Source organism: Entelurus aequoreus, linkage group LG23 (assembly GCF_033978785.1).
Source record: "Entelurus aequoreus isolate RoL-2023_Sb linkage group LG23, RoL_Eaeq_v1.1, whole genome shotgun sequence".
Lineage (NCBI taxonomy): Eukaryota > Metazoa > Chordata > Actinopteri > Syngnathiformes > Syngnathidae > Entelurus > Entelurus aequoreus.
The window spans coordinates 34,665,239-34,691,286 of NC_084753.1; the positions used below are offsets into that span (position 1 = coordinate 34,665,239).

At 38.1% G+C, this 26,048-nt stretch overlaps 1 protein-coding gene and 1 long non-coding RNA gene across 2 annotated transcripts in view; one reads left to right on the forward strand and one right to left on the reverse strand.

Moving 5' to 3' along the window:
• The window catches only part of LOC133640789 (uncharacterized), a 30,846-nt gene extending 17,032 nt beyond the window's left edge, over nt 1–13,814 (forward strand). The window contains exons 3-4 of the long non-coding RNA XR_009824214.1: nt 7,969–8,119; nt 12,906–13,814. This is a non-coding gene — a long non-coding RNA (uncharacterized LOC133640789). The remainder of the gene's footprint in view (nt 1–7,968; nt 8,120–12,905) is intronic.
• The window catches only part of LOC133640785 (protein jagged-2-like), a 153,712-nt gene continuing 127,850 nt past the window's right edge, over nt 187–26,048 (reverse strand). Inside the window, 10 exon segments of the mRNA XM_062034430.1 lie at nt 187–1,621; nt 1,954–4,298; nt 4,371–4,530; nt 7,946–8,077; nt 12,881–13,141; nt 13,221–13,336; nt 13,405–13,518; nt 17,997–18,082; nt 23,385–23,412; nt 25,802–25,918. Coding sequence (XP_061890414.1) covers nt 3,826–4,298; nt 4,371–4,530; nt 7,946–8,077; nt 12,881–13,141; nt 13,221–13,336; nt 13,405–13,518; nt 17,997–18,082; nt 23,385–23,412; nt 25,802–25,918 — 1,487 coding nt within the window. The 3' untranslated portion in view covers nt 187–1,621; nt 1,954–3,825.

Here is a 26,048-nt window from a genome sequence, read left to right on the forward strand (position 1 = left end):
CTTGTTCAACTAACTGTAAGAACATTTCAGTGGTTAGCTTAGCTTCAAAGCCCCGCCCCCTCCAACATGTCCCTCCCCCCTGCCGTTTGCTGAGCATGAGCGTTAGCTTGTGGCTAACATGAGCGAGTGAAAGCAGGACAAGAGAGCAAAGTTTGGTATAAAATACTTTAATAAATAATACGATTGTTCTAACAAACAACAAACGTCTCGCTAGCAAACCAACAACGTTTTTGTACAAAATGATGACAAAGTTCTCAAAGCGCTTTCTGCCTCTTCTTCTTCTTCTTGTTGCTGGCAAGATACGAGTGACCTTTGACACACTAGCTAATGCTAAATGCTAGCTGGTGTTTGTCAGTGCACGAGTGACGACGCCACGTGTTCCCTTCGTGACTTCATGGCGAGAGGCGGGGCTTAGTGATTGACACTCGCACGCGGGAGCAGCTTTGATCTTCGCTTTCTCTTCGCTTTCGGGAAGCATCATTTTTGCAACCTTTTCAGTGCCATCGGACAAAATAATGCGAGTGCCGGTTACGCCTGTGATGGAGCTCCGAGCCGCACCTGTGTTACACTAATGTATCGTCTGTGTTACACTCCAGTCACTTCTGCGACTGTTAAACATGCATCATGCTTGTGTGACGCGAGAATGACACCCGTGTAATGCCCACGTTACATCAGTGTTGCACCTGTGTAACGTTCATGTAACACCTGTGTAGAACTTGAGTCACATCCGTGTGAGACTTGTGTAACATGTTTGCACCTGCGTAAGGTCCGTGTCATACACCTGTAACGGCAGTGTAACATTTGTCACACCTGTTTAATGCCCACGAAACACTAATGTAACATTGGTGTTGCACCCGTGTAACACTCATGTAACACCCGTGTTACACTAATGTACCGTCTGTGTTACACTCCAGTCACTTCTGTGACTGTTAAATATGTCATGCTTGTGACGCTACAACAACACCCGTGTAATGCCCACGTAACATCAGTGTTGCACCTGTGTAACATTCATGTAACGCCTGTGTAGAACTTGAGTCACATCCGTGTGAGACTTGTGTAACATGTTTGCACCTGTGTAAGGTCCATGTCACATATTTGTAACAGCAGTGGGACATTTGTTACACCCGTTTATTGCCCGCGAAACACTAATTTAACGTCTGTTGCAACTGTGTAACACTCATGTAACACCCGTGTAGAGCTTGAGTCTCATCTATGTTAGACTTGTGTGACATGTATGCAGTATCTGTTTTGCCCCTGTGTAAGGTCATTGTCATACATTTGTTACACCTGTTTAATGCCCACGAAACACTAATGTAACATTGGTGTTACACCCGTGTAACACTCATGTAACACCTGTGTAGAGCTTGAGTCACATCCGTGTGAGACTTGTGTAACATGTTTGCACCTGTGTAAGGTCCATGTCACATATTTGTAACAGCAGTGGGACATTTGTTACACCCGTTTATTGCCCGCGAAACACTAATTTAACGTCTGTTGCACCTGTGTAACACTCATGTAACACCCGTGTAGAGCTTGAGTCTCATCTATGTTAGACTTGTGTGACATGTTTGCAGTATCTGTTTTGCACCTGTGTAAGGTCATTGTCATACATTTGTTACACCTGTTTAATGCCCACGAAACACTAATGTAACATTGGTGTTACACCCGTGTAACACTCATGTAACACCTGTGTAGAGCTTGAGTCACATCCATGTTAGACTTGTGTAACATGTTTGCACCTGTGTAAGGTCCATGTCACATATTTGTAACAGCAGTGTGACATTTGTTACACCCGTTCATTGCCCACGAAACACTAATTTAACGTCTGTTGCACCTGTGTAACACTCATGTAACACCTGTGTAGAGCTTGAGTCTCATCTGTTAGACTTGTGTGACATGTTTGCAGTATCTGTTTTGCACCTGTGTAAGGTCATCATCATACATTTGTTACACCTGTTTAATCACACGAAAAACTAATGTAACATAACTTGTGTAGCACTCATGTAACACCTGTGTAGAACTTGAGTCACATCCATGTTAGACTTCTCACATGGTTGTAGTATCTGTGTTGCACCTGTGTAAGGTCTGTGTCACATTTTTTTTAACAGCAGTGTAACATTTGTTACACCTGTTTAATGCCCACGAAACACTAATGTAACATTAGTGTTACAACTGCGTAACATTCATGTAACACGTGTATAACTTAAGTCACATATTTTACGCCTGCGTAACATGTTTGTAACACATGTGTTGCTCATGGTCTGTGTCACATGTTTTGCCACAGTGTAACATTTGTTACGCCTGTTCAATGCCCACAGAACACAAATGTAACGTCAGTGTAACTCCTGTGTGTAGAACTTGAGTCACTTCCATGTCACACAAGTGTAACATGTTTGTAACGCCCACGTTGCACCTGTGTGAGGTCAGTGTTACACATTTGCAACAGCAAAGTAACAATTGTCACACCTATGGAATGCCTTTGCAACACCCATGTAACATCAGTGTCACACCTGTGCAGTACGTGAGTCACATATTTTACACTTGTGTCACATGTTTGCACCTGTTTAATGCCCACAAAAGACTAATGTAACATCAGTGTAGCACCTGTGTGTAGAACTTGAGTCACTTCCATGTCACACAAGTGTAACATGTTTGTAACGCCCACGTTGCACCTGTGTGAGGTCAGTGTTACACATTTGCAACAGCAACGGAACATTTGTCACACCTCTTTAATGCCTTTGTAACACTCGTGTAAGCAGCGTTACACTTGTGTAAAATTCATGTAAAACCTATGTAGAAGTTGAGAAATGTAACACCCTTTTAACACCTGTGTTACACCTGTGAAAGGTCAGTGTCACACAGTTGCAACGTAACATTTTTTTGCACCCGTGCAATGTCTCCGTTACACTCGCGCAACATCAGAGTTACACCTGTGTAAAATTCCTGTAACACTTGTGTAGCACCTGTGTGAGGCCAGGGTTACATGTTTGCAACAGCAGCGTTACATTTGTCACACCTGTGTCATACCAGGACAACACTCGTGCAACATGAGCGCTACACCCGTGTAACGTCCACGCAACACCCGCGGCGTTACATCTGCGTCGGGTCCAGGGTTACGGTGCACGTTTGTATGGCCTGTGTGACGCGCATGTCACGTCGCAGTGTTACACCTGTGTACCATCCAAGCACCTGTGTAACACCTGTCGAATACATCTGCGTTACACCTGTGTAACATCCAGGTAACACGCGTGCAGCACTTGAGACACATCCACCTGTGTGACACCCGCGTTGCAACTGTGTAATGCCTCTGGAACACCTGTGCTGCAGGTGTGTAACGTGTCCGTAACAGGTGTGCGACACATACTCGGAATGACATCATTTTCAAAGTAAAGCGCGCAGTAATAATATTCATGAGAATTGTACATGGACAGGAAGCAGGACTTAAGTTATCAAAGTAAAATGTACACATTGTCGATATTTACAAATATATGTACAAACATGTCAACGTTTCAAATTGTGGAAGGCACTTTTACTGTGAAAGGACCCCCCCCGTGCGGGAAGTCGAGAGCATTATTTTGAAAGGTTGCGTGGAACATGTGTTGTAAACGCGCGTGTGCCAAGTGGACAGTATTTAAAAAGGTGTCCTCTTTGAAAAAATAACGAGACCAGTGTAGAAAAGAGGCCTGGTGGGCGGGGCTAAGGCAAGGAGGGCCAATAGGAAGGAAGCTGCCAGTCAAAGGTGAAGAGGAGCTGCAAAAGGCACGCGTTCGAATCTTCATTTCCTGCCAGGCTAAAAACAGTCAGGCTCCGCCCCCTGTGGCGAGCTCACACGTAGTGGTCTCTGACGTCCTCGCCCAGAGTGGCGGCGTTGAGGTTTTTGCAGCGGTTGTCTTTGGGGCTGTAGGCCGTCCGGTGCGGCGCTTTGAGCTTGGTGCATACGACCCCGCCCCCAGCCGTCACCCGCTTGTTCTGCTCCGCCCCCTCCGGGCACTTTGGTGACGCACGCCCGCCCCCCGCGCCTGGCGTCCTCTCCTCGTCCCCCTCCTCGACGTCGGCGCCGTCGCACGCCCGCTCCTGCGCGCCCATCAGTTTCTTGCATTCGTACTGAATGTCTTTGTGGCGGTTGTCTTTGGGGGCGGGGCTCCGCTCCGGCGCCAGGCGGTTGTTGACGGCCCCGTCCTCGCCGCGGGACCGCCTCTCGCGCTCTTTCTTCCTCTTGCGGGTCCACCAGACGCACACCACGATGCAGGAGACCCAGGCGGCGCAGAAGAGCACGCAGAGCAGCGGCACCACGTAGCCTGGCGTACACATGGCCTCGTTAGCGTTTATTCCCACGTGACAAATCACACGCCGTGGCGGGAGGCACTCACCCACAGAAGCGGCGTCCACCCGCGTCTCAACTTTGACCTCCACCACTGCCAGCATGACGCTGCTGTTGTGGCGCCTGGACAACGCTCCGATGACGGCGCTGGCCGCCTTGTGGATCTGCCCACGCTCGCCCACCTTGGAGCGCACGTCCTGCTCCAGGGACTGTCCAGCAACCACAAGAACATGTTTATGATGATGTCATCACCTCACACACTGACACCTTCATGATGATGTCATCACCTCACACACTGACACCTTCACGATGATGTCATCACCTCACACACTGACACCTTCATGTTGATGTCATCACCTCACACACTGACACCTTCATGATGATGTCATCACCTCGCACACTGACACCTTCATGATGATGTCATCACCTCACACACTGACACATTCATGATGATGTCATCACCTCACACACTGACACCTTCATGATGATGTCATCACCTCACACACCTACACATTCATGATGATGTCATCACCTCACACACTGACACATTCACGATGATGTCATCACCTCACACACTGACACATTCACGATGATGTCATCACCTCACACACTGACATCTTCATGATGATGTCATCACCTCACACACTGACACCTTCATGATGATGACATCACCTCACAGACTGCCACCTTCGCGATGATGTCATCACCTCACACACTGACACATTCACGATGATGTCATCACCTCACACACTGACACCTTCACGATGATGTCATAACCTCACACACTGACGCCTTCATGATGATGTCATCACCTCACACACTGACACATTCACGATGATGTCATCACCTCACACACTGACACCTTCATGATGATGTCATCACCTCACACACTGACACCTTCACGATGATGTCATCACCTCACACACTGCCACCTTCATGATGATGTCATCACCTCACACACTGACACCTTCATGATGATGTCATCACCTCACACACTGCCACCTTCACGATGATGTCATCACCTCACACACTGCCACCTTCACGATGATGTCATCACCTCACACACTGACACCTTCACGATGATGTCATCACCTCACACACTGACACCTTCACGATGATGTCATCACCTCACACACTGACACCTTCACGATGATGTCATCACCTCACACACTGACACCTTCACGATGATGTCATCACCTCACACACTGACACCTTCATGATGATGTCATCACCTCACACACTGACACCTTCATGATGATGTAATCACCTCACACACTGACACATTCATGATGATGTCATCACCTCACACACTGACACCTTCATGATGTCATCACCTCACACACTGACACCTTCATGATGATGTCATCACCTCACACACTGACACCTTCATGATGATGTCATCACCTCACACACTGACACATTCTCCTATTCACTGCTTTTTATTCTACTACTTCATCCTGTCTCACTCATAAACTACTGATACTCAACTACTAGTTATACAATTATAATAATAAACTACTGATACTGAACTACTAGTTATACGATTATAATAATAAACTACTGAGACTGAACTACTAGTTATACGATTAGAATAATAAACTACTAATACTGAACTACTAGTATTAAGCTAATAGAATTGAAATGATAACAAACGACTAATACTGAACTACTAGTAATACAAATATAATAATACACTCATAAAATACTAATACTGAACTACTAGTTATACAATTATAATAAACTACTAACACTAAACTACTAGTTATACAATTATAGTAATAAACTACTAATACTGAACTACTAGTATTAAAATTACAATAAACTACTAATACTCAAGTAGTAATAATACAATTATAATAAACTACTAATACTGAACTACTAGTTATACAATTATATTAATAAACTACTATTGCAAAACTAGTTATACAATTACAATAATAAACTACTAATACTGAACTACTAGTAATAGAATTATAATAATAAACTACTAATACTGAACTACTAGTATTAACATTATAATAAACTACTAATACTGAACTACTAGTAATACAATTATAATAATAAACTAATAATGGATGGATGGATGGATAATACTGATCTACTAGTATTAAAATTACAATAAACTACTAATAATTAACTAGTATTAATACAATTATAATAATAAACTACTAATACTGACGTACTAATATTAAACTACTAATACTGAACTACTAGTTATACAATTATATTAATAAACTACTAATACTGCACTACTAGTTATATGATTACAATAATAAACTAATACTGAACTACTAGTAGTACAATTATAATAATAAACTACTAATACTGAACTACTAGTATTAACATTATAATAAACTACTTATACTGAACTACTAGTATTAAAATGACAATAAACTACTAATGCTGAACTACTAGTAATACAATTATAATAATACACTCAAACTACTAATACTGAACTAGTAGTAATACAATTCTAATAATAAACTACTAATACTGAACTACTAGTATTAAAATTATAATACATTACTAATACTGAACTACTAGTAATGCAATTATAATAATAAACTACTGATACTGCACTACTAGTTATACAATTATATTAATAAACCACTAATACTGAACTACTAGTAATACAATTATAATAATAAACTACTAATACTGAACTATCCATCAATCCATTTTATACCGCTTAAACTAATACTGAACTACTAGTATTAAATTATAATATACCGTACTACTAATACTGAACTACTAGTAATACAATTATAATATTAAATTACTAATACTGAGCAAGTAATAATGAATGAATGATCAAAAATAATAAAGTAATAATAATGATTGAATAATAATGAATTAATGAATATTAAAATAATAATGAATTAATGAATATTAAAATAATAATGATTGAATAATAATGAATTAACAAGAAATAATGAAATATTAACTAACCAAAAATCACCAATAATAAACTAACATTGTAAAGATAATCATAAATGATGAATTAATAATAAACTAATAATAAAGAATGTATAATTACCATAATAAGTATTAATTATTAATAATGAATTAATAATAAACTAATAATAAATAATCCATAATTACCATAATAAGTATTAATTATTAATAATGAATTCATTAAAATGAATGATAAAGTCTTAATAAACTAATAATAATGAATAATAGTCTTAATAAACTACTAATAATAAGTAATAATAAATGAATGAATGATCAAAAATAATAAACTAATAATAATAATGATTGAATAATAATCATTGAATGAACTAATAACAATGAAGTCCAAATAATAAAGCGTGTATGAAAGGATTTCCAGCAACTTCTAACAGGAGTTTAGCTCCGCCCCTTCTTCACGCACGTTAGTGACGCAGGACCGTGGAGGTGATTGTCAGACTCGGCGAGAGCAGGAATGACATCATCGTTAGCCATGTCTCGCACACCAGACGTGGTCAGGTGAGGAGGAACTACACTAGTTGTTGTTGTCACTTTAAAGGCTTCATCGGTTGCCATGGAAACAACTTAATCTCCACTTTCAAGCTAACCTGTTTGTATTTTACATCCAGGTGGAAACTGGACTGAAGTGTGTGTGTGTGCGTGTGTGTCAATCACCATGGCAACCTCCACGGCGTCAGTGTTGGAGTAGGACAGGTCACAGAGGATGAGCAGCGCTCGCTCTTGGGCCAGCGTCCGAGTGACAGGAAGTTGGCGGATCTCCCAGCAGATGTTCTCCACCGTGGTTCCCTGTGAGGAGAGAACCTTCTTCATCTGGACTTCACACTACAGGTCAGCACATGTCGTACATTCAAGAGAGTACCACATACCTCAATATATGCTAACAGTCTAAAAACACATCTTACCATTGAGTAAAAAGCAAATGATTAGCAATGTCAATATTTGGGCAGCGAACAACTCAGCATGATGATTCGATTCAAAATCGATTTTATTTTTACATCACAGAAAAATTGTGTTTTAGAAGGTACTCCAGACATTTATATATTAGAAAGAGTCTATAATTTCTTACGGTTTATTTAGTAGGGGTGTGAATCATTAAACTCCAAACAAAAAAGTCTGGATTTTTTCTAAATGTCAAAAAGTAAAACAATTATTTGTCAAAAAGTCGTTTTATCTAAGTATCAAAAAGTCTGGATTTTTTCTAAGTGTTAAAAAGTCTGGATTTTTTTCTAAGTGTCAAAAAGTCTGAATTTTTTTGTTCAAAAAGTCTGGATTTTTTTTCTAGGTGTCAAAAAATCTGGATTTTTATCTAAGTGTCAAAAAAATCTGGATTTTTTTCAAAGTGTCAAAAAGTAAAAAAATTATTTGTCAAAAAGTCATTTTTTCTAAGTGTCAAAAAGTTGGGATTTTTTCCAAGCGTCAAAAAGTCTGGATTTTTTGTAGGTGTCAAAAAAATCAAGATTTTTTGTAAGTGTCAAAAAGTCGGGATTTTTTGTAAATGTCAAAAAATCTGGATTTTTTTCTAAGTGTCAAAAAAATCGGGATTTTTATTTAAGTGAATCGATTTTATTTTTACATCAGAGAAAAAAAAAAGCATTTTATAAGGTACTCCAGACATCTATATATTAGAAACAGTCTATTTTATCTCCGGGTTTATTTAGTAGGGGTATGAATCATTAAACTCCGAACAAAAAAGTTGGGATTTTTTCTTAATGTCAAAAAGTGAAAAAATTATTTGTCAAAAAGTCGTTTTTTGTAAGTATCAAAAAGTCTGGATTTTTTCTAAGTGTTAAAAAGTCTGGATTTTTTTCTAAGTGTCAAAAAGTCTGAATTTTTTTGGTCAAAAATCCTGGATTTTTTTCTAGGTGTCAAAAAAACAGGATTTTTATCTAAATGTCAAAAAATCTGGATTTTTTTCTAAGTGTCAAAAAGTAAAAAAATTATTTGTCAAAAAGTCATTTTTTCTAAGTGTCAAAAAGTCTGGATTTTTTTCCAAGTGTCAAAAAGTCAAACATTTTTTGTCAAAATGTCTGGATTTTTTCTAAGCGTCAAAAAGTCTGGATTTTTTCTGTGTCAAAAAGTCTGAACTTTTTGGGTCAAAAAGTCTGGATTTTTTCTAAGTGTCAAAAAATCTGGATTTCTATCCAAGTGTTAAAAAGTAAAAAAATTATTTGTCAAAAAGTCATTTTTTCTAAGTGTCAAAAAATCGGGATTTTTTCCAAGTTTCAAAAAGTCAGGATTTTTTTCCAAGTGTCAAAAAATCGACATTTTTTTGTCAAAAAGTCTGGATTTTTTCTAAGCGTCAAAAAGACTGGATTTTTTGTAAGTGTCAAAAAGTCAGAATTTTTTGGGTCAAAAAGTCTGGATTTTTTTGTAGGAGTCAAAAAAATCAAGATTTTTTGTAAGTGTCAAAAAATCGGGATTTTTTGTAAGTGTCAAAAAATCGGGATTTTTTGTAATGTCAAAAAATCGGGATTTTTATCTAAGTGAATCGATTTTATTTTTACATCAGAGCAAAAAATGCATTTTAGAAGGTACTCCAGACATTTATATATTAGAAACAGTCTATTTTATCTCCAGGTTTATTTAGTAGGGGTGTAAATCATTAAACTCCGAACAAAAAAGTTGGGATTTTTTCTAAATGTCAAAAAGTAAAAAAATATTTGTCAAAAAGTCGTTTTTTCTAAGTATCAAAAAGTCTGAATTTTTTTGGTCAAAAAGTCTGGATTTTTTTTTCTAGGTGTCAAAAAATCTGGATTTTTATCTAAGTGTCAAAAAATCTGGATTTTTTTCCAAGTGTCAAAAGGTAAAAAAAATATTTGTCAAAAAGTCATTTTTTCTAAGTCTCAAAAAATCGGGATTTTTTCCAAGTTTCAAAAAGTCAGGATTTTTTTCCAAGTGTCAAAAAATCGACATTTTTTTGTCAAAAAGTCTGGATTTTTTCTAAGCGTCAAAAAGACTGGATTTTTTGTAAGTGTCAAAAAGTCAGAATTTTTTGGGTCAAAAAGTCTGGATTTTTTTGTAGGAGTAAAAAAAATCAAGATTTTTTGTAAGTGTCAAAAAATCTGGATTTTTTGTAATGTCAAAAAATCGGGATTTTTATCTAAGTGAATCGATTTTATTTTTACATCAGAGAAAAAAATGCATTTTAGAAGGTACTCCAGACATTTATATATTAGAAACAGTCTATTTTATCTCCAGGTTTATTTAGTAGGGGTGTAAATCATTAAACTCCGAACAAAAAAGTTGGGATTTTTTCTAAATGTCAAAAAGTAAAAAAATATTTGTCAAAAAGTCGTTTTTTGTAAGTATCAAAAAGTCTGAATTTTTTTGGTCAAAAAGTCTGGATTTTTTTTTCTAGGTGTCAAAAAATCTGGATTTTTATCTAAGTGTCAAAAAATCTGGATTTTTTTCCAAGTGTCAAAAGGTAAAAAAAATATTTGTCAAAAAGTCATTTTTCTAAGTGTCAAAAAGTCTGGATTTTTTCTAAGTGTCAAAAAGTCGGGATTTTTTTGTAAGTGTCAAAAAATCAGAATTTTTTGGGTCAAAAAGTCGGGATTTTTTGTAGGTGTCAGAAAATCTGGATTTTTTGTAAATGTCAAAAAATCGGGATTTTTTGTAAGTGTCAAAAAATCGGGATTTTTATCTAAGTGAATCGATTTTATTTTTACATCAGAGAAAAAAAAAAGCATTTTAGAAGGTACTCCAGACGTTTATATATTAGAAACAGTCTATGTTATCTCCCGGTTTATTTGGTAGGAGTGTGAATTTTTGGGCACCGAACAATTCAATTCTATTCCTGGCATGATGATTCGATTCAGAATTGTTTTATTTTTTTACATGAAATTTGGTCATTAGAGAAAAATTTGCATTTGATAAGGTACCGCAGCATTTATATATTAGAAACAGTCAATATTTTCTTCCGGTGTATTTAATAGGGGTGTGAGTCTTTGGGCACCGAACGATTCAATCAGATTCCGATTGCTGGCATGATGATTCGATTCAGAATCGATTTATTTATTACATGAAATTTGGTCATCAGAGAAAAATTGTGTTTTAGAAGGTACTCCAGACATTTATATATTAGTAATATTCAATATTTATTCCTGGTTTATTTAATAGGGGTGTGAATCTTTGGGCACCGAACAATTCGATCCGATTCCTGACATTATTCGATTCAGAATCGATTTTATTTTTACATCAGACAAAAAAAATGCATTTTAGAAGGTACTCCAGACATTTATACTGTATATTAGAAACAGTTTATATTATCTCCCGGTTGATTTAGTAGGGGTGTGAATTTTTGGGCACTGAAATATTCGATTTGATTCCTGGCATGATGATTTGAATCAGAATTGTTTTCTTTTTTACATGAAATATGGTCATTAGAGAAAAATTATGTTTTAGAAGGTACTCCAGACATTTATGTATCAGAAACAGTCTATATTTATTCCTGGTTAATTTAATAGGGGTGTGAATCTTTGGGCACCCATAAAAATTCAACCCGATTCCAATTCCTTGCATGATGATTCGATTCAGAATCGATTTTATTTTAACATGAGAGAAAAATTGTGTTTTAGAATGTACTCCAGACATTTATATATTGGAAACAGTCAATATTTTCTTACGGTTTATTTAATAGGGGTGTGAATCTTTGGACATCTAACAATTCGATTCGATTCCGATTCCTAACATGATGATTCACTTCGTAATCGATTTTTTTTATAACAAGAAATTTACTCATCAGAGAAAAATTGTGTTTTATAAGCTACTCCAGACATTTATATATTAGTAACAGTAAACAATTTCTCCCGGTTTATTTAATAGGAGTGTGAATCTTTGGGCAATTCAATCCGATTCCTGGCACGATGATTCGATCCAGAATCGATTTATTTTTATAACATGAAATTGGGTCATCAGAGGACATTTTTTAGAAGGTACTGAACTGAATCTTTGTCAGAATCGATTCTCGATTCAATCCGATTGTCGCAATTTAATTATTGTAAAGGCTTAGTGGCCACATGCGTGGACAGCACCTTTTAGCTCTTATTTCCCAAAATTGTGTACACTACTGAATTGGGGTCTTAGGGCCGCTTATGTGGACACTTATACTGCCATCTGGTGGTGTCAGAAGAGTATAACATACAATTGAATTTAGAAAAAAAAAGTGTAAAAATAACAATTAGCATGTCACTAAACATGAAGTACACGTTTGTGTACTTATGGACTAAGTACATCATATCAAAATATGATTCTTAGTTTTTATTCTAATTAGGGTCCAATAAGCCCAAATAGCAAAGAGAAATAAAAAAAAAGCATGTAAACAAACAGCTCGGGCCTTAAGAGGGTATAATAATGATAATTTAACTTAAAAAAAAAATTGGTTCTGATAAAAAAAAAAAAGTATTTAAATATTTAAAATATTTTTTTATTATTAATTTTTTATTTAAAAATTTTTTTTAAATAGATTTTTGAATATTTTGAGTCAATTTAGAATCGGCATGAATAAGAATCGCAATCTCTATCAAGATGTTTTTAAGTCTGGGAGGAGCCAAAAGAAATAGAATGTCACTTTGATCTGTCGCCTCTCACCTGCGGCACCTTGTCCTTCCTGAAGATGAGCGTGACGTGAGCGCAGCTGTCGTCAAGGTAACCGCTGTTGGGCTGGCACTGCGTGTGCACGGGTCCGGGCGGCTCCGGCGTGGAGCACACGCCCCACCGGTGGCACGGCGGCGAGAAGCAGGTGAGGAACTGGTGGCCCACACACCCGTGGCCCCCGGGGCAGGGCGGCGGGGCCCGAGGGTCCGAAGAGGAAGCAGTCGGGAGGAGGCAGGGCCGACGACCGCACATCACCTGGGGAAAAAAAAGACGCCTGGAATGTCGGACTTTGCGTGCGACGACTAAACCAAGAACTGTCTTCAAGATGGCCGACCTTGGAGCAGTGGGCGGAGCCGTCCACGCACTGACAAGCGTTGCAATCCTCGTCCCAGCGACCGCCGTGAGGAAACTGAAGACCGGCGTGATGACACGACTTGCCAAGACCCACGACTGCACATGGCAACGGAGAAGAACGAAGGTCAGGGGTGGTCGCGGCGGAGGCGGTCACAGACACTCACCCTCCCCACATCCGGCTCCGGCACGTCCGGGAGGACAGAGACATCGGAAGGCGTGGATTTGGTCCACGCAGGTGGAGCCTTGGGCGCAGGGGGAGGACTGACACTCGTCCACGTCTGGAAGACACACACACACACACACACACACGCAGGTGTAACTTTGTACAACACCACACCTGTTGTACCGTGACCCTCTCCGTCTCTCACTGATGACGTCATGCAAGATGGCAGCTGTGGCATGAATCTTTGTTATGTAGTCACGGCTTGGACTTTTGGATCTTTCTTTGGATTTGGACCAATCGAGGAAACATAACATTACTGACTTAGGGAAGTACCTCCACACTGTGTATGGCGATACAGTTAGAAAAAATCCAGACTTTTTGACACTTAGAAAAAATTCAGACTTTTTGACACTTAGAAAAAAATCCCGACTTTTTGAAACTTAGAAAAAAATCCAGACTTTTTGACACTTAGAAAAAATGACTTTTTGACAAATATTTTTTTAACTTTTTGACAATTAGAAAAAATGACTTTTTGACAAATATTTTTTTAACTTTTTGACAATTAGAAAAAATGACTTTTTGACAAATATTTTTTTTACTTATTGACACTGAGAAAAAAAAAATCAAAATTTTTTGACACAGAAAAAATCCAGACTTTGTTACACTTACAAAAAAATCCAGATTTTTTGACACTTACAAAAAATTCCGATTTTTTGACACATAGAAAAAATCCAGACTTTTTGACACTTACAAAAAAATCCCGATTTTTTGACACTTACAAAAAAATCCCGACTTTTTGACACTTAGAAAAAATCCAGACTTTTTGACGCTTAGAAAAAATCCAGAGGTTTTGACTCTTAGAAAAAAATCCAGACTTTTTGACACTTAGAAAAAATCCAGACTTTTTGACACTTACAAAAAACGACTTTTTGACACTTACAAAAAAAATCCCGATTTTTTGACAATTAGAAAAAATCCAGACTTTTTGACCAAAAAATTCCAGACTTTTTGACACTAAGAAAAAATTACAGACTTTTTAACACTTAGAAAAAATCCAGACTTTTTGATACTTACAAAAAAATACCGATTTTTTTACAAAAACATTTCAGACTTTTTGACACTTAGAAAAAAATCCCAACTTTTTGACACTTAGAAAAAAATCCCAACTTTTTAACACTTAGAAAAAATCCCGACTTTTTGACACATAAAAAAAAATCCACACTTTTTGACCAAAAAAATTCCGACTTTTTGACACAATGTGGAGATACAGTTAGCTCCCAGCTAACTATTTCCCCACTGTGTATGGCGACACAGTTAGCTGCTAGCTAACTGTACCTCCACACTGTGTATGGCGATACAGTTAGAAAAATCCCGATTTTTTGACATTTAGAAAAAGTCCCGAATTTTTGACAAAAATAATTCAGATTTTTTAAAACTTAGAAAAAATCCAGATTTTTTGAGATTTAGAGAAAATCCCGACTTTTTGACACTTATAAAAAATCCAGATTTTTTGACAAAAAAAAATCCAGATTTTTTTGATACTTAGAAAAAAATCCCAATTTTTTGACACTTAGAAAAAAATCCCGACTTTTTGACAAAAAAAAAATTCAGACTTTTTGAGACTTAGAAAAAATCCAGACTTTTTAACACTTAGAAAAAATCCAGATTTTTTTGATACTTAGAAAAAAATCCCAATTTTTTGACACTTAGAAAAAAATCCCGACTTTTTGAGACTTAGAAAAAAATCCAGACTTTTTAACACTTAGAAAAAATCCCGATTTTTTGATACTTAGAAAAAAATACCGATTTTTCTACAAAAACATTTCAAATTTTTTGACACGTAGAAAAAAATCCCAACTTTTTGACACTTAGAAAAAATCCCGACTTTTTGACACATAAAAAAATCCACACTTTTTGACCTAAAAAATTCCGACTTTTTGACACAATGTGGAGATACAGTTAGCTCCTAGCTAACTATTTCCCCACTGTGTATGGCGATACAGTTAGCTGCTAGCTAACTGTACCTCCACACTGTGTATGGTGATACAGTTAGGAAAAAATCCAGATTTTTTGACACTTAGAAAAAATCCCGAATTTTTGACAAAAATAATTCCGATTTTTTGACACTTAGAAAAAATCCTGAATGTTTGAGGTTTAGAAAAAATCCCGATTTTTTGACACTTAGAAAAAATCCCGACTTTTTGACAAAAAAAAATCCCGATTTTTTTGATACTAAGAAAAAATCCCAATTTTTTGACACTTAGAAAAAAATCCCGACTTTTTGACCAAAAAAAATTCAGACTTTTTGAGACTTAGAAAAAATCCCGACTTTTTGATACTTAGAAAAAATTCTGACTTTTTGACACAGTATGTGTGTATGCTCCTAGTTAACTGTATTTGCACAAAAAAAATCAGACTTTTTGACTCTTAGAAAAAAATCCAGACTTTTTGACACTTAGAAAAAATCCAGACTTTTTGACACTTACAAAAAACGACTTTTTGACACTTACAAAAAAATCCCGATTTTTTGACACCTAGAAAAAATCCAGACTTTTTGACCAAAAAATTTCAGACTTTTTGACACTAAGAAAAAATTACAGACTTTTTAACACTTAGAAAAAATCCCGACTTTTTGATACTTAGAAAAAAATACCGATTTTTTTACAAAAACATTTCAGACTTTTTGACACTTAGAAAAAAATCCCAACTTTTTGACAATTAGAAAAAAATCCCAATTTTTTGACACTTAGAAAAAATCCCGACTTTTTGACACATAAAAAAATCCACACTTTTTGACCAAAAGAATTCCGACTTTTTGACACAATGTGGAGATACAGTTAGCTCCTAGCTAACTATTTCCCCACGGTGTATGGCGATACAGTTAGCTGCTAGCTAACTGTACCTCCACACTGTGTATGGCGATACAGTTAGAGAAATCCAGATTTTTTGACACTTGGAAAAAGTCCCGAATTTCTGACAAAAATAATTCCGATTTTTTGACAATTAGAAAAAAATCCAGATTTTTTGAGATTTAGAAAAAATCCCGACTTTTTGACACTCAGAAAAAATCCTGACTTTTTGACACTTTGAAAAAAATCCCGATTTTTTGACAAAAAAAATTCAGACTTTTTGACAGTGTGGAGGTACAGTTAGCTACTAGCTAACTGTACCTCCACACTGTGTATGGCGATACAGTGAGAAAAAATCCAGATTTTTTGACAAAAATAATTCCGACTTTTTGACACTTAGAAAAAATCCTGGTTTTTTGACAAAAAAAATTCAGACTTTTTGAGATTTAGAAAAAATCCCGATTTTTTTACACTTAGAATAAATCCCGACTTTTTGATAAAAAAAATTCAGACTTTTTGACACTTCGAAAAAATCCCGACTTTTTGACACTTGGAAAAAATCCCAAATTTTTGACAGCTGGAAAAAATCCCAAATTTTGGACACTTGGAAAAAATCCCGACATTTTGACAAAAAAAAATTCAGACTTTTTGAGACTTAGAAAAAATCCCGACTTTTTGACACTTGGAAAAAATCCCAAATTTTTGACAGCTGGAAAAAATCCCAAATTTTGGACACTTGGAAAAAATCCCGACATTTTGACAAAAAAAAATTCAGACTTTTTGAGACTTAGAAAAAATCCCGACTTTTTGATACTTAGAAAAAATTCTGACATTTTGACACAGTATGTGTATGCTCCTAGTTAACTGTATCTGCACACTGTATATGGAGATACAGTTAGCTGCCAGTTAACAGTATCTCCACACTGTATGGAGATACAGTTAGCTGCTAGTTAACTGTATCTGCACACTGTGTATTGAGATACAGTTAGCTGCCAGTTAACTGTATCTCCACACTGTATGGAGATACAGTTAGCTGCTAGTTAACTGTATCTCCACACTGTATGGAGATACAGTTAGCTGCTAGTTAACTGTATCTCCACACTGTATGGAGATACAGTTAGCTGCTAGTTAACTGTATCTCCACACTGTATGGAGATACAGTTAGCTGCTAGTTAACTGTATCTCCACACTGTATGGAGATACAGTTAGCTGCTAGTTAACTGTATCTCCACACTGTATGGAGATACAGTTAGCTGCTAGTTAACTGTATCTCCACACTGTATGGAGATACAGTTAGCTGCTAGTTAACTGTATCTCCACACTGTATGGAGATACAGTTAGCTGCTAGTTAACTGTATCTCCACACTGTATGGAGATACAGTTAGATGCTAGTTAACTCTCCCAGTCTGAGTGAGCAATGAAAATAGGAATTGTCGTTTGAAAATGTGAGCGATTCCAGAAGAACCAGAATGTTCGATGCCCAAAAGTAAGTACAGCCTAAAAAACAACATGAAATATTTGCTTCTAAGACGTGATTATTTTCTCGCAAGAAAGCCACGGGAGAACACACTGACCATCTGATGGAGCTGACCTGGGATCAGCTGAGGGGGGAAAGGTTAAGACCATCGTCCTCAAAGGCTTCCTAATCTGTCGTCCCGAAACAATCGGCCGGACCCCACCTCCCCGTCACGGCCCCTGACCTTTGCGACGCCCACTCCGACACCGAGTTCCCAAGCACACTCACTGATGCGGCAGTCTGGTCCGGCGAAACCGGGGGCACATTCGCAGCGGAACCAGTTCTCGCCGTCGACACATTTGCCTCCGTTGTAGCTGCGGGAGGACAAGAGCACAAACATGAGCGGACACAGCGCTAGCATGCTAATATAAGAGGCGTTAGCCTACTTCCAAGATGGCGCCAAGTATCAAAATCCATGAATTTTAGTTGTAAACAAACAAAATAAGGTAAACAGTTAGCATAAAAGGTTAGCATGATGACATAGGACAAGTTAGCATACTTCTAAAATAATGTAAAGTATGAAATTGCACTATTTCGAGGTGTAAACATACTAAATTAGCTAAAAAGTTATCATAAAATGTTAGCATGCTAATACAAGAGACGTTAGCATACTTTCCAGATGGGGCCAAGTATCAAAACCATGAATTTTAGGTTTAAACACACACAATTAGTTAAAAAGCTAGCATAAAACATTAGCATTATATAATATATAGGACAAGTTAACAAACTTCTAAGATGATGCCAAGTATTAAATTGCACTATGTTTAGGTGTAGACATAAAATTTGCAAAAAAAAAAAAAAGCTATCATAAACGTTAGCATGTTAACAATAGAATGCTAATATAAAAGACGTTACCATACTTCCAAGATGGCAGCAAGTGTCAAAAACCATGATTTTTAGATTTAAACAAACACATTTTGTAAAAAAGCTAGCATAAACCGTGTATTAATTTGCACTTTTTTTAGGTAAACATACACAATTAGCTATAAAGCCATCAAAAAATGTTAGCATGCTAATATAAGAGACGTTAGCGTACTTCCAATTAGTGAAAAAGCTATCATAAAACACTAGCATGTTAACATTAGCATGCAAATATAAGAGATGTTAACATACTTCCAGGACGGCGTCAAGATTCAAAATCCATGATCTTATAAAAATCTAGCATGAATCATCAGCATGCTAACGTTAGCATGATGACATAGGATAAGTCAGCATACTTCGAAGATGGTGCCAAGCATTAAATTCCACTATTTTTAGGTGTAAAAATACAAAATTAGCTAAAAAGCTATAAAAAAAAAACGTTAACATGCTAATATAAGACACATTAGCACACTTCCTAGTTGGCGCCTAGCATCAAATTTCATGATTTTTAGGTTTGAACAAACAAAATAAGTTAAAAATCTTGCATAAAACATGAACATGCTAACATTAACATGACGACATAGGAAAAGTTAGGTATTAAATTGCACTACTTTTAGCTGTAAACATATACAATTAGCTAAAAAGCTATGATAAAACATTAGCATGATAATACAAGAGACGTTAGCTTACCTCCATTATGGCGCCAAGTATCAAAAACAATGAATTTTAGATTTAAACAAACACATTTTGTTAAAAAGCTAGCATAAACCGCGTATTAAATTGCACTATTTTTAGGTGTAAACATATAAAATTACCCAAGTATCAAAACCATGAATTTTAGGTTTAAACAAACAAAATTAGTTAAAAAACTAGCATAAAACATTAGCATGCTAATATTAGCATTATGACAAGTTAACATACTTCTAAGATGGTGCCAAGTATTAAATTGCACTATTTTTAGGTGTAAACATACAAAATTAGCCAAGTATCAAAACCATAAATTTTAGGTTTAAACAAACAAAATGAGTTAAAAAGCTAGCATAAAACATTAGCATTAGCATTATGACACGGGCTAATAAATATGGTCATAAATAACAATAGTCTACTAGTTTACATTCTTAAAAAAGCAGCAGCCGTTGAGCCTTTGAATATATATAAAAAACATTGTTTTTATTATTATTTTAGTATGTTGGTAGAGTCATTATTAATTGTTTTGTGAAATAGGTTAATGAAAAGGCTAAAACATATACAAAACCCAAAACCATGACAAGTTAACATACTTCTAAGATGGCGCCAAGTATTAAATTGCACTATTTTTTAGGTGTAAACATATAAAATGAGCTAAAAAAGCTATCATAAAACGTTAGCATGTAACAATAGAATGCTAATATAAGAGATGTTAACACTTCCAAGTCGGCGCCTAGCATCAAATTTCACGATTTTTAGGTTTGAACAAACAAAATAAGTTAAAAATCTTGCATAAAACATGAACATGCTAACATTAACATGACGACATAGGAAAAGTTAGGTATTAAATTGCACTACTTTTAGCTGTAATTATATACAATTAGCTAAAACGCTATCATAAAACGTTAGCATGCTAATATAAGAGACGTTAGCATACCTCCATTATGGCGCCAAGTATCAAAAACAATGGATTTTAGGATAAAACATGAGCTAAAAAGCTACCATAAAACGTTGCTTTGTGGCAGAGAATGGGCTCTTGCTTGGCAGCAGGCCCATAATCAGCCCATAAAGGGCTCATGCTTGGCAGCAGGCCCATAATTAGCCCATAAAGGGCTCATGCTTGGCAGCAGGCCCATGATTAAGTGACCACTAGATAGGTGTTCCACAGTTGAAGAATGTTCTAGTAAATTCTGACAGGTGTTGGGTCTCACAACACGATCCTAAACATGGTGTGTTTCCCACGTTATTATCCACCCTTTAAGCGTTGGTGGAGGCAGGTGGGGGCGCCGCCCAGACCAAAAACTGATCCCTGATCAATGTCTACACTTCATATGGAAATGACTAATGACCACCTGCTGAGAACAGCCCACAGGTTTGCAGCAGTCAATGGTGGAGGAGCTTCTTCTCCCACCTCCCACCACTAATCCACCTGTCACTCATTACGGAGGAGCCTCTGTGCGCCTTTTGTCCCTTTTGACTCGTTTGTGAAACACCCTTTTTTTGTCCTGCTGTCACTAGAGTGTCCTCTGTGATTGACCTTCTACACCGGCAGTCCAGGAATCAAGCTAAACATGCTCCAAACTGTGTGCACACCAAGATAAACATGCTCCAAACTGTGCACACCAAGATAAACATGTTCCAAACTGTGCACACCAAGATAAACATGTTCCAAACCGTGTGCACACCAAGATAAACATGCTCCAAACTGTGCACACCAAGATAAACATGTTCCAAACCGTGTGCACACCAAGATAAACATGTTCCAAACTGTGTGCACACCAAGATAAACATGTTCCAAACTGTGTGCACACCAAGATAAACATGTTCCAAACTGTGTGCACACCAAGATAAACATGTTCCAAACTGTGTGCACACCAAGATAAACATGTTCCAAACCGTGTGCACACCAAGATAAACATGTTCCAAACTGTGTGCACACCAAGATAAACATGTTCCAAACTGTGTGCACACCAAGATAAACATGTTCCATACTGTGTGCACACCAAGATAAACATGTTCCAAACTGTGTGCACACCAAGATAAACATGCTCCAAACTGTGTGCACACCAAGATAAACATGTTCCAAACTGTGTGCACACCAAGATAAACATGTTCCAAACTGTGTGCACACCAAGATAAACATGTTCAAAACCGTGTTCACACCAAGATAAACATGTTCAAAACTGTGTGCACACCAAGATAAACATGTTCCAAACTGTGTGCACACCAAGATAAACATGCTCCAAACTGTGTGCACACCAAGATAAACATGTTCAAAACCGTGTTCACACCAAGATAAACATGTTCAAAACCGTGTTCACACCAAGATAAACATGTCCCAAACTGTGTGCACACCAAGGTAAACATGTTCAAAACCGTGTTCACACCAAGATAAACATGTCCCAAACTGTGTGCACACCAAGGTAAACATGTTCAAAACCGTGTCCACACCAAAATAAACATGTTCAAAACCGTGCACACCAAGATAAACATGTTCAAAACCGTGTGCACACCAAGATAAACACGTTCAAAACCGTGTGCATACCAGGACAAACATGTTCAAAACCTTGTGCACACCAAGATAAACATGTTCAAAACCGTGTGCACACCAAGATAAACATGTTCAAAACCGTGTGCACACCAAAATAAACACCTTCAAAACTGTGCGAACCCCAAGATAAACATGTTCAAAACCGTGTGCACACCAAAATAAACATGTTCAAAACCGTGTGCACACCAAAATAAACATGTACAAAACCGTGTCCACACCAAAATAAACACCTTCAAAACTGCAAACCCCAAGATAAACATGTTCAAAACTGTGTTCACACCAAGGTGAATAGGTTCAAAACCGTGTGCACACCAAGATAAACACATTCAAAACCGTGTGCACACCAGGACAAACATATTCAAAACCATGTGCACACCAAGATTAACATGTTCAAAAATGTGCGCACACCAAGATAAACATGTTCAAAACCTTGCGCACACCAAGATAAACATGTTCAAAACTGTGCGCACACCAAGATAAACATGTTCAAAACTGTGCGCATCAAGATAAACATGTTCAAAACCGTGTGCACACCAAGATAAACATGTTCTAAACCGCGTGCACACCAAAATAAACATGTTCTAAACCGTGTTCACACCAGGACAAACATGTTCAAAACCTTGTGCACACCAAGATAAACATGTTCAAAACCGTGTGCACACCAAGATAAACATGTTCAAAACCGTGTGCACACCAAAATAAACACCTTCAAAACTGTGCGAACCCCAAGATAAACATGTTCAAAACCGTGTGCACACCAAAATAAACATGTACAAAACCGTGTCCACACCAAAATAAACACCTTCAAAACTGCAAACCCCAAGATAAACATGTTCAAAACTGTGTTCACACCAAGGTGAATAGGTTCAAAACCGTGTGCACACCAAGATAAACACATTCAAAACCGTGTGCACACCAGGACAAACATGTTCAAAACCATGTGCACACCAAGATTAACATGTTCAAAAACATGCGCACACCAAGATAAACATGTTCAAAACCTTGCGCACACCAAGATAAACATGTTCAAAACTGTGCGCACACCAAGATAAACATGTTCAAAACTGCGCATCAAGATAAACATGTTCAAAACCGTGTGCACACCAAGATAAACATGTTCTAAACCGCGTGCACACCAAAATAAACATGTTCTAAACCGTGTTCACACCAAGATAAACATGTTCAAAACCGTGTGCACACCAAAATAAATAGGTTCAAAACTGTGTGCACACCATGATAAACATGTTTAAAACCATGTGCACACCAAGATAAACATGTTCAAAACCGTGTGCACACCAAGATAAACATGTTCAAAACCGTGTGCACACCAAGATAAACATGTTCAAAACCGTGTGCACACCAAGATAAACATGTTCAAAACCGTGTGCATACCAAGATAAACATGTTCTTAACCGTGTTCACACCATGTTCAAAGACCTTTTAAGTGTAAGACGTGAACATGACACTTAGCATGAGAGCTAAGATGAGAGCTAAGTGAGACAGGTAAGTCCACTCACCAGGGGTGTGGACTGCAGTTGTCAGCATCTGGAAGAAAAGGTTTGCATGAGAAGGTTGTGCTAGGAGAAGGTGAGCAGCATGCTGGTCTACTTACTGAGTGCACTGGTCTACTTACTGAGTGCACTGGTCTACTTACTGAGTGCACAGGTCTACTTACTGAGTGTACAGGTCAACTTACTGAGTGCACAGGTCTACTTACTGAGTGCACTGGTCTACTTACTGAGTGCACAGGTCTACTTACTGAGTGCACTGGTCTACTTACTGTGTGCACTGGTCTACTTACTGAGTGCACAGGTCTACTTACTGAGTGCACTGGTCTACCTTCTGTGTGCACTGGTCTACTTACTGAGTGCACTGGTCTACTTACTGAGTGCACAGGTCTACCTTCTGTGTGCACTGGTCTACTTACTGAGTGCACAGGTCAATTTACTGAGTGCACAGGTCTACTTGCTGAGTGCACTGGTCTACTTACTGAGTGCACTGGTCTATTTACTGAGTGCACAGGTCTACATACTGAGTGCACTGGTCTACTTACTGAGTGCACTGGTCTACTTACTGAGTTCACAGGTCTACTTACTGAGTTCACAGGTCTACTTACTGAATGCACAGGTCTACTTACTGAGTGCACTGGTTTACTTACTGAGTGCACAGGTCTACTTACTGAGTGCACTGGTCTACTTACTGAGTGCACAGGTCTACTTACTGAGTGCACTGGTCTACCTTCTGTGTGCACTGGTCTACTTACTGAGTGCACTGGTCTACTTACTGAGTGCACAGGTCTACCTTCTGTGTGCACTGGTCTACTTACTGAGTGCACAGGTCTACTTACTGAGTGCACTGGTCTACTTACTGAGTGCACTGGTCTATTTACTGAGTGCACGGGTCTACTTACTGAGTTCACAGGTCTACTTACTGAGTGCACTGGTCTACTTACTGAGTGCACTGGTCTATTTACTGAGTGCACAGGTCTACATACTGAGTGCACTGGTCTACTTACTGAGTGCACTGGTCTACTTACTGAGTGCACAGGTCTACTTACTGAGTTCACAGGTCTACTTACTGAGTGCACAGGTCTACTTACTGAGTGCACAGGTCTACTTACTGAGTGCACTGGTTTACTTACTGAGTGCACAGGTCTACTTACTGAGTTCACAGGTCTACTTACTGAGTGCACTGGTCTACTTACTGAGTGCACTGGTCTATTTACTGAGTGCACTGGTCTACTTACTGACTGCACTGGTCTACTTACTGTGTGCACTGGTCTACTTACTGAGTGCACAGGTCTACTTACTGAGTGCACTGGTCTATTTACTGAGTACACAGGTCTACATACTGAGTGCACTGGTCTACTTACTGAGTGCACTGGTCTACTTACTGAGTGCACTGGTCTACTTACTGTGTGCACTGGTCTACTTACAGAGTGCACAGGTCTACTTACTGAGTGCACTGGTCTACTTACTGCGTGTACTGGTCTACTTACTGAGTGCACTGGTCAACTTACTGAGTGCACAGGTGGTATACTTACTGAGTGCACTGGTCTACTTACTGAGTGCACAGGTCTACATACTGAGTGCACTGGTCTACTTACTGAGTGCACTGGTCTACTTACTGAGTGCACAGGTCTACTTACTGAGTTCACAGGTCTACTTACTGAGTTCACAGGTCTACTTACTGAGTGCACAGGTCTACTTACTGAGTGCACAGGTCTACTTACTGAGTGCACTGGTCTACTTACTGAGTGCACTGGTCTACTTACTGAGTGCACTGGTCTACTTACTGAGTGCACAGGTGGTCTACTTACTGAGTACACTGGTCTACTTACTGAGTGCACAGGTCTACTTACTGAGTGCACTGGTCTACTTACTGAGTGCACTGGTCAACTTACTGAGTGCACAGGTGGTATACTTACTGAGTGCACTGGTCTACTTACTGAGTGCACAGGTCTACATACTGAGTGCACTGGTCTACTTACTGAGTGCACTGGTCTACTTACTGAGTGCACAGGTCTACTTACTGAGTTCACAGGTCTACTTACTGAGTTCACAGGTCTACTTACTGAGTGCACAGGTCTACTTACTGAGTGCACAGGTCTACTTACTGAGTGCACTGGTCTACTTACTGAGTGCACTGGTCTACTTACTGAGTGCACTGGTCTACTTACTGAGTGCACAGGTGGTCTACTTACTGAGTACACTGGTCTACTTACTGAGTGCACAGGTCTACTTACTGAGTGCACTGGTCTACTTACTGAGTGCACTGGTCTACTTACTGAGTGCACTGGTCTACTTACTGAGTGCACAGGTTTACTTACTGAGTGTACTGGTGTACTTACTGAGTGCACAAGTCTACTTACTGAGTGCACTGGTCTACTTACTGAGTGCACTGGTCTACTTACTGAGTGCACTGGTCTACTTACTGAGTGCACAGGTGTTTCCCTCCCATCCATCCCTGCAGACACAGGAGAAGTTGTCTTGTTGGCCCACACACGTGCCGCCATTCTCACACGGACTGGACTCACATGTGCTGTTTCTCACTGTGACACACCACAACAACTCAGCATGTAGGATACAACATGTTTGTTAAAAGGTGACAAATGTCAAAAGATGATAAGCGTTAAAATATGCAAAAACATGTTTGTTAAAAGATGAAGAATGTTAAAAGGT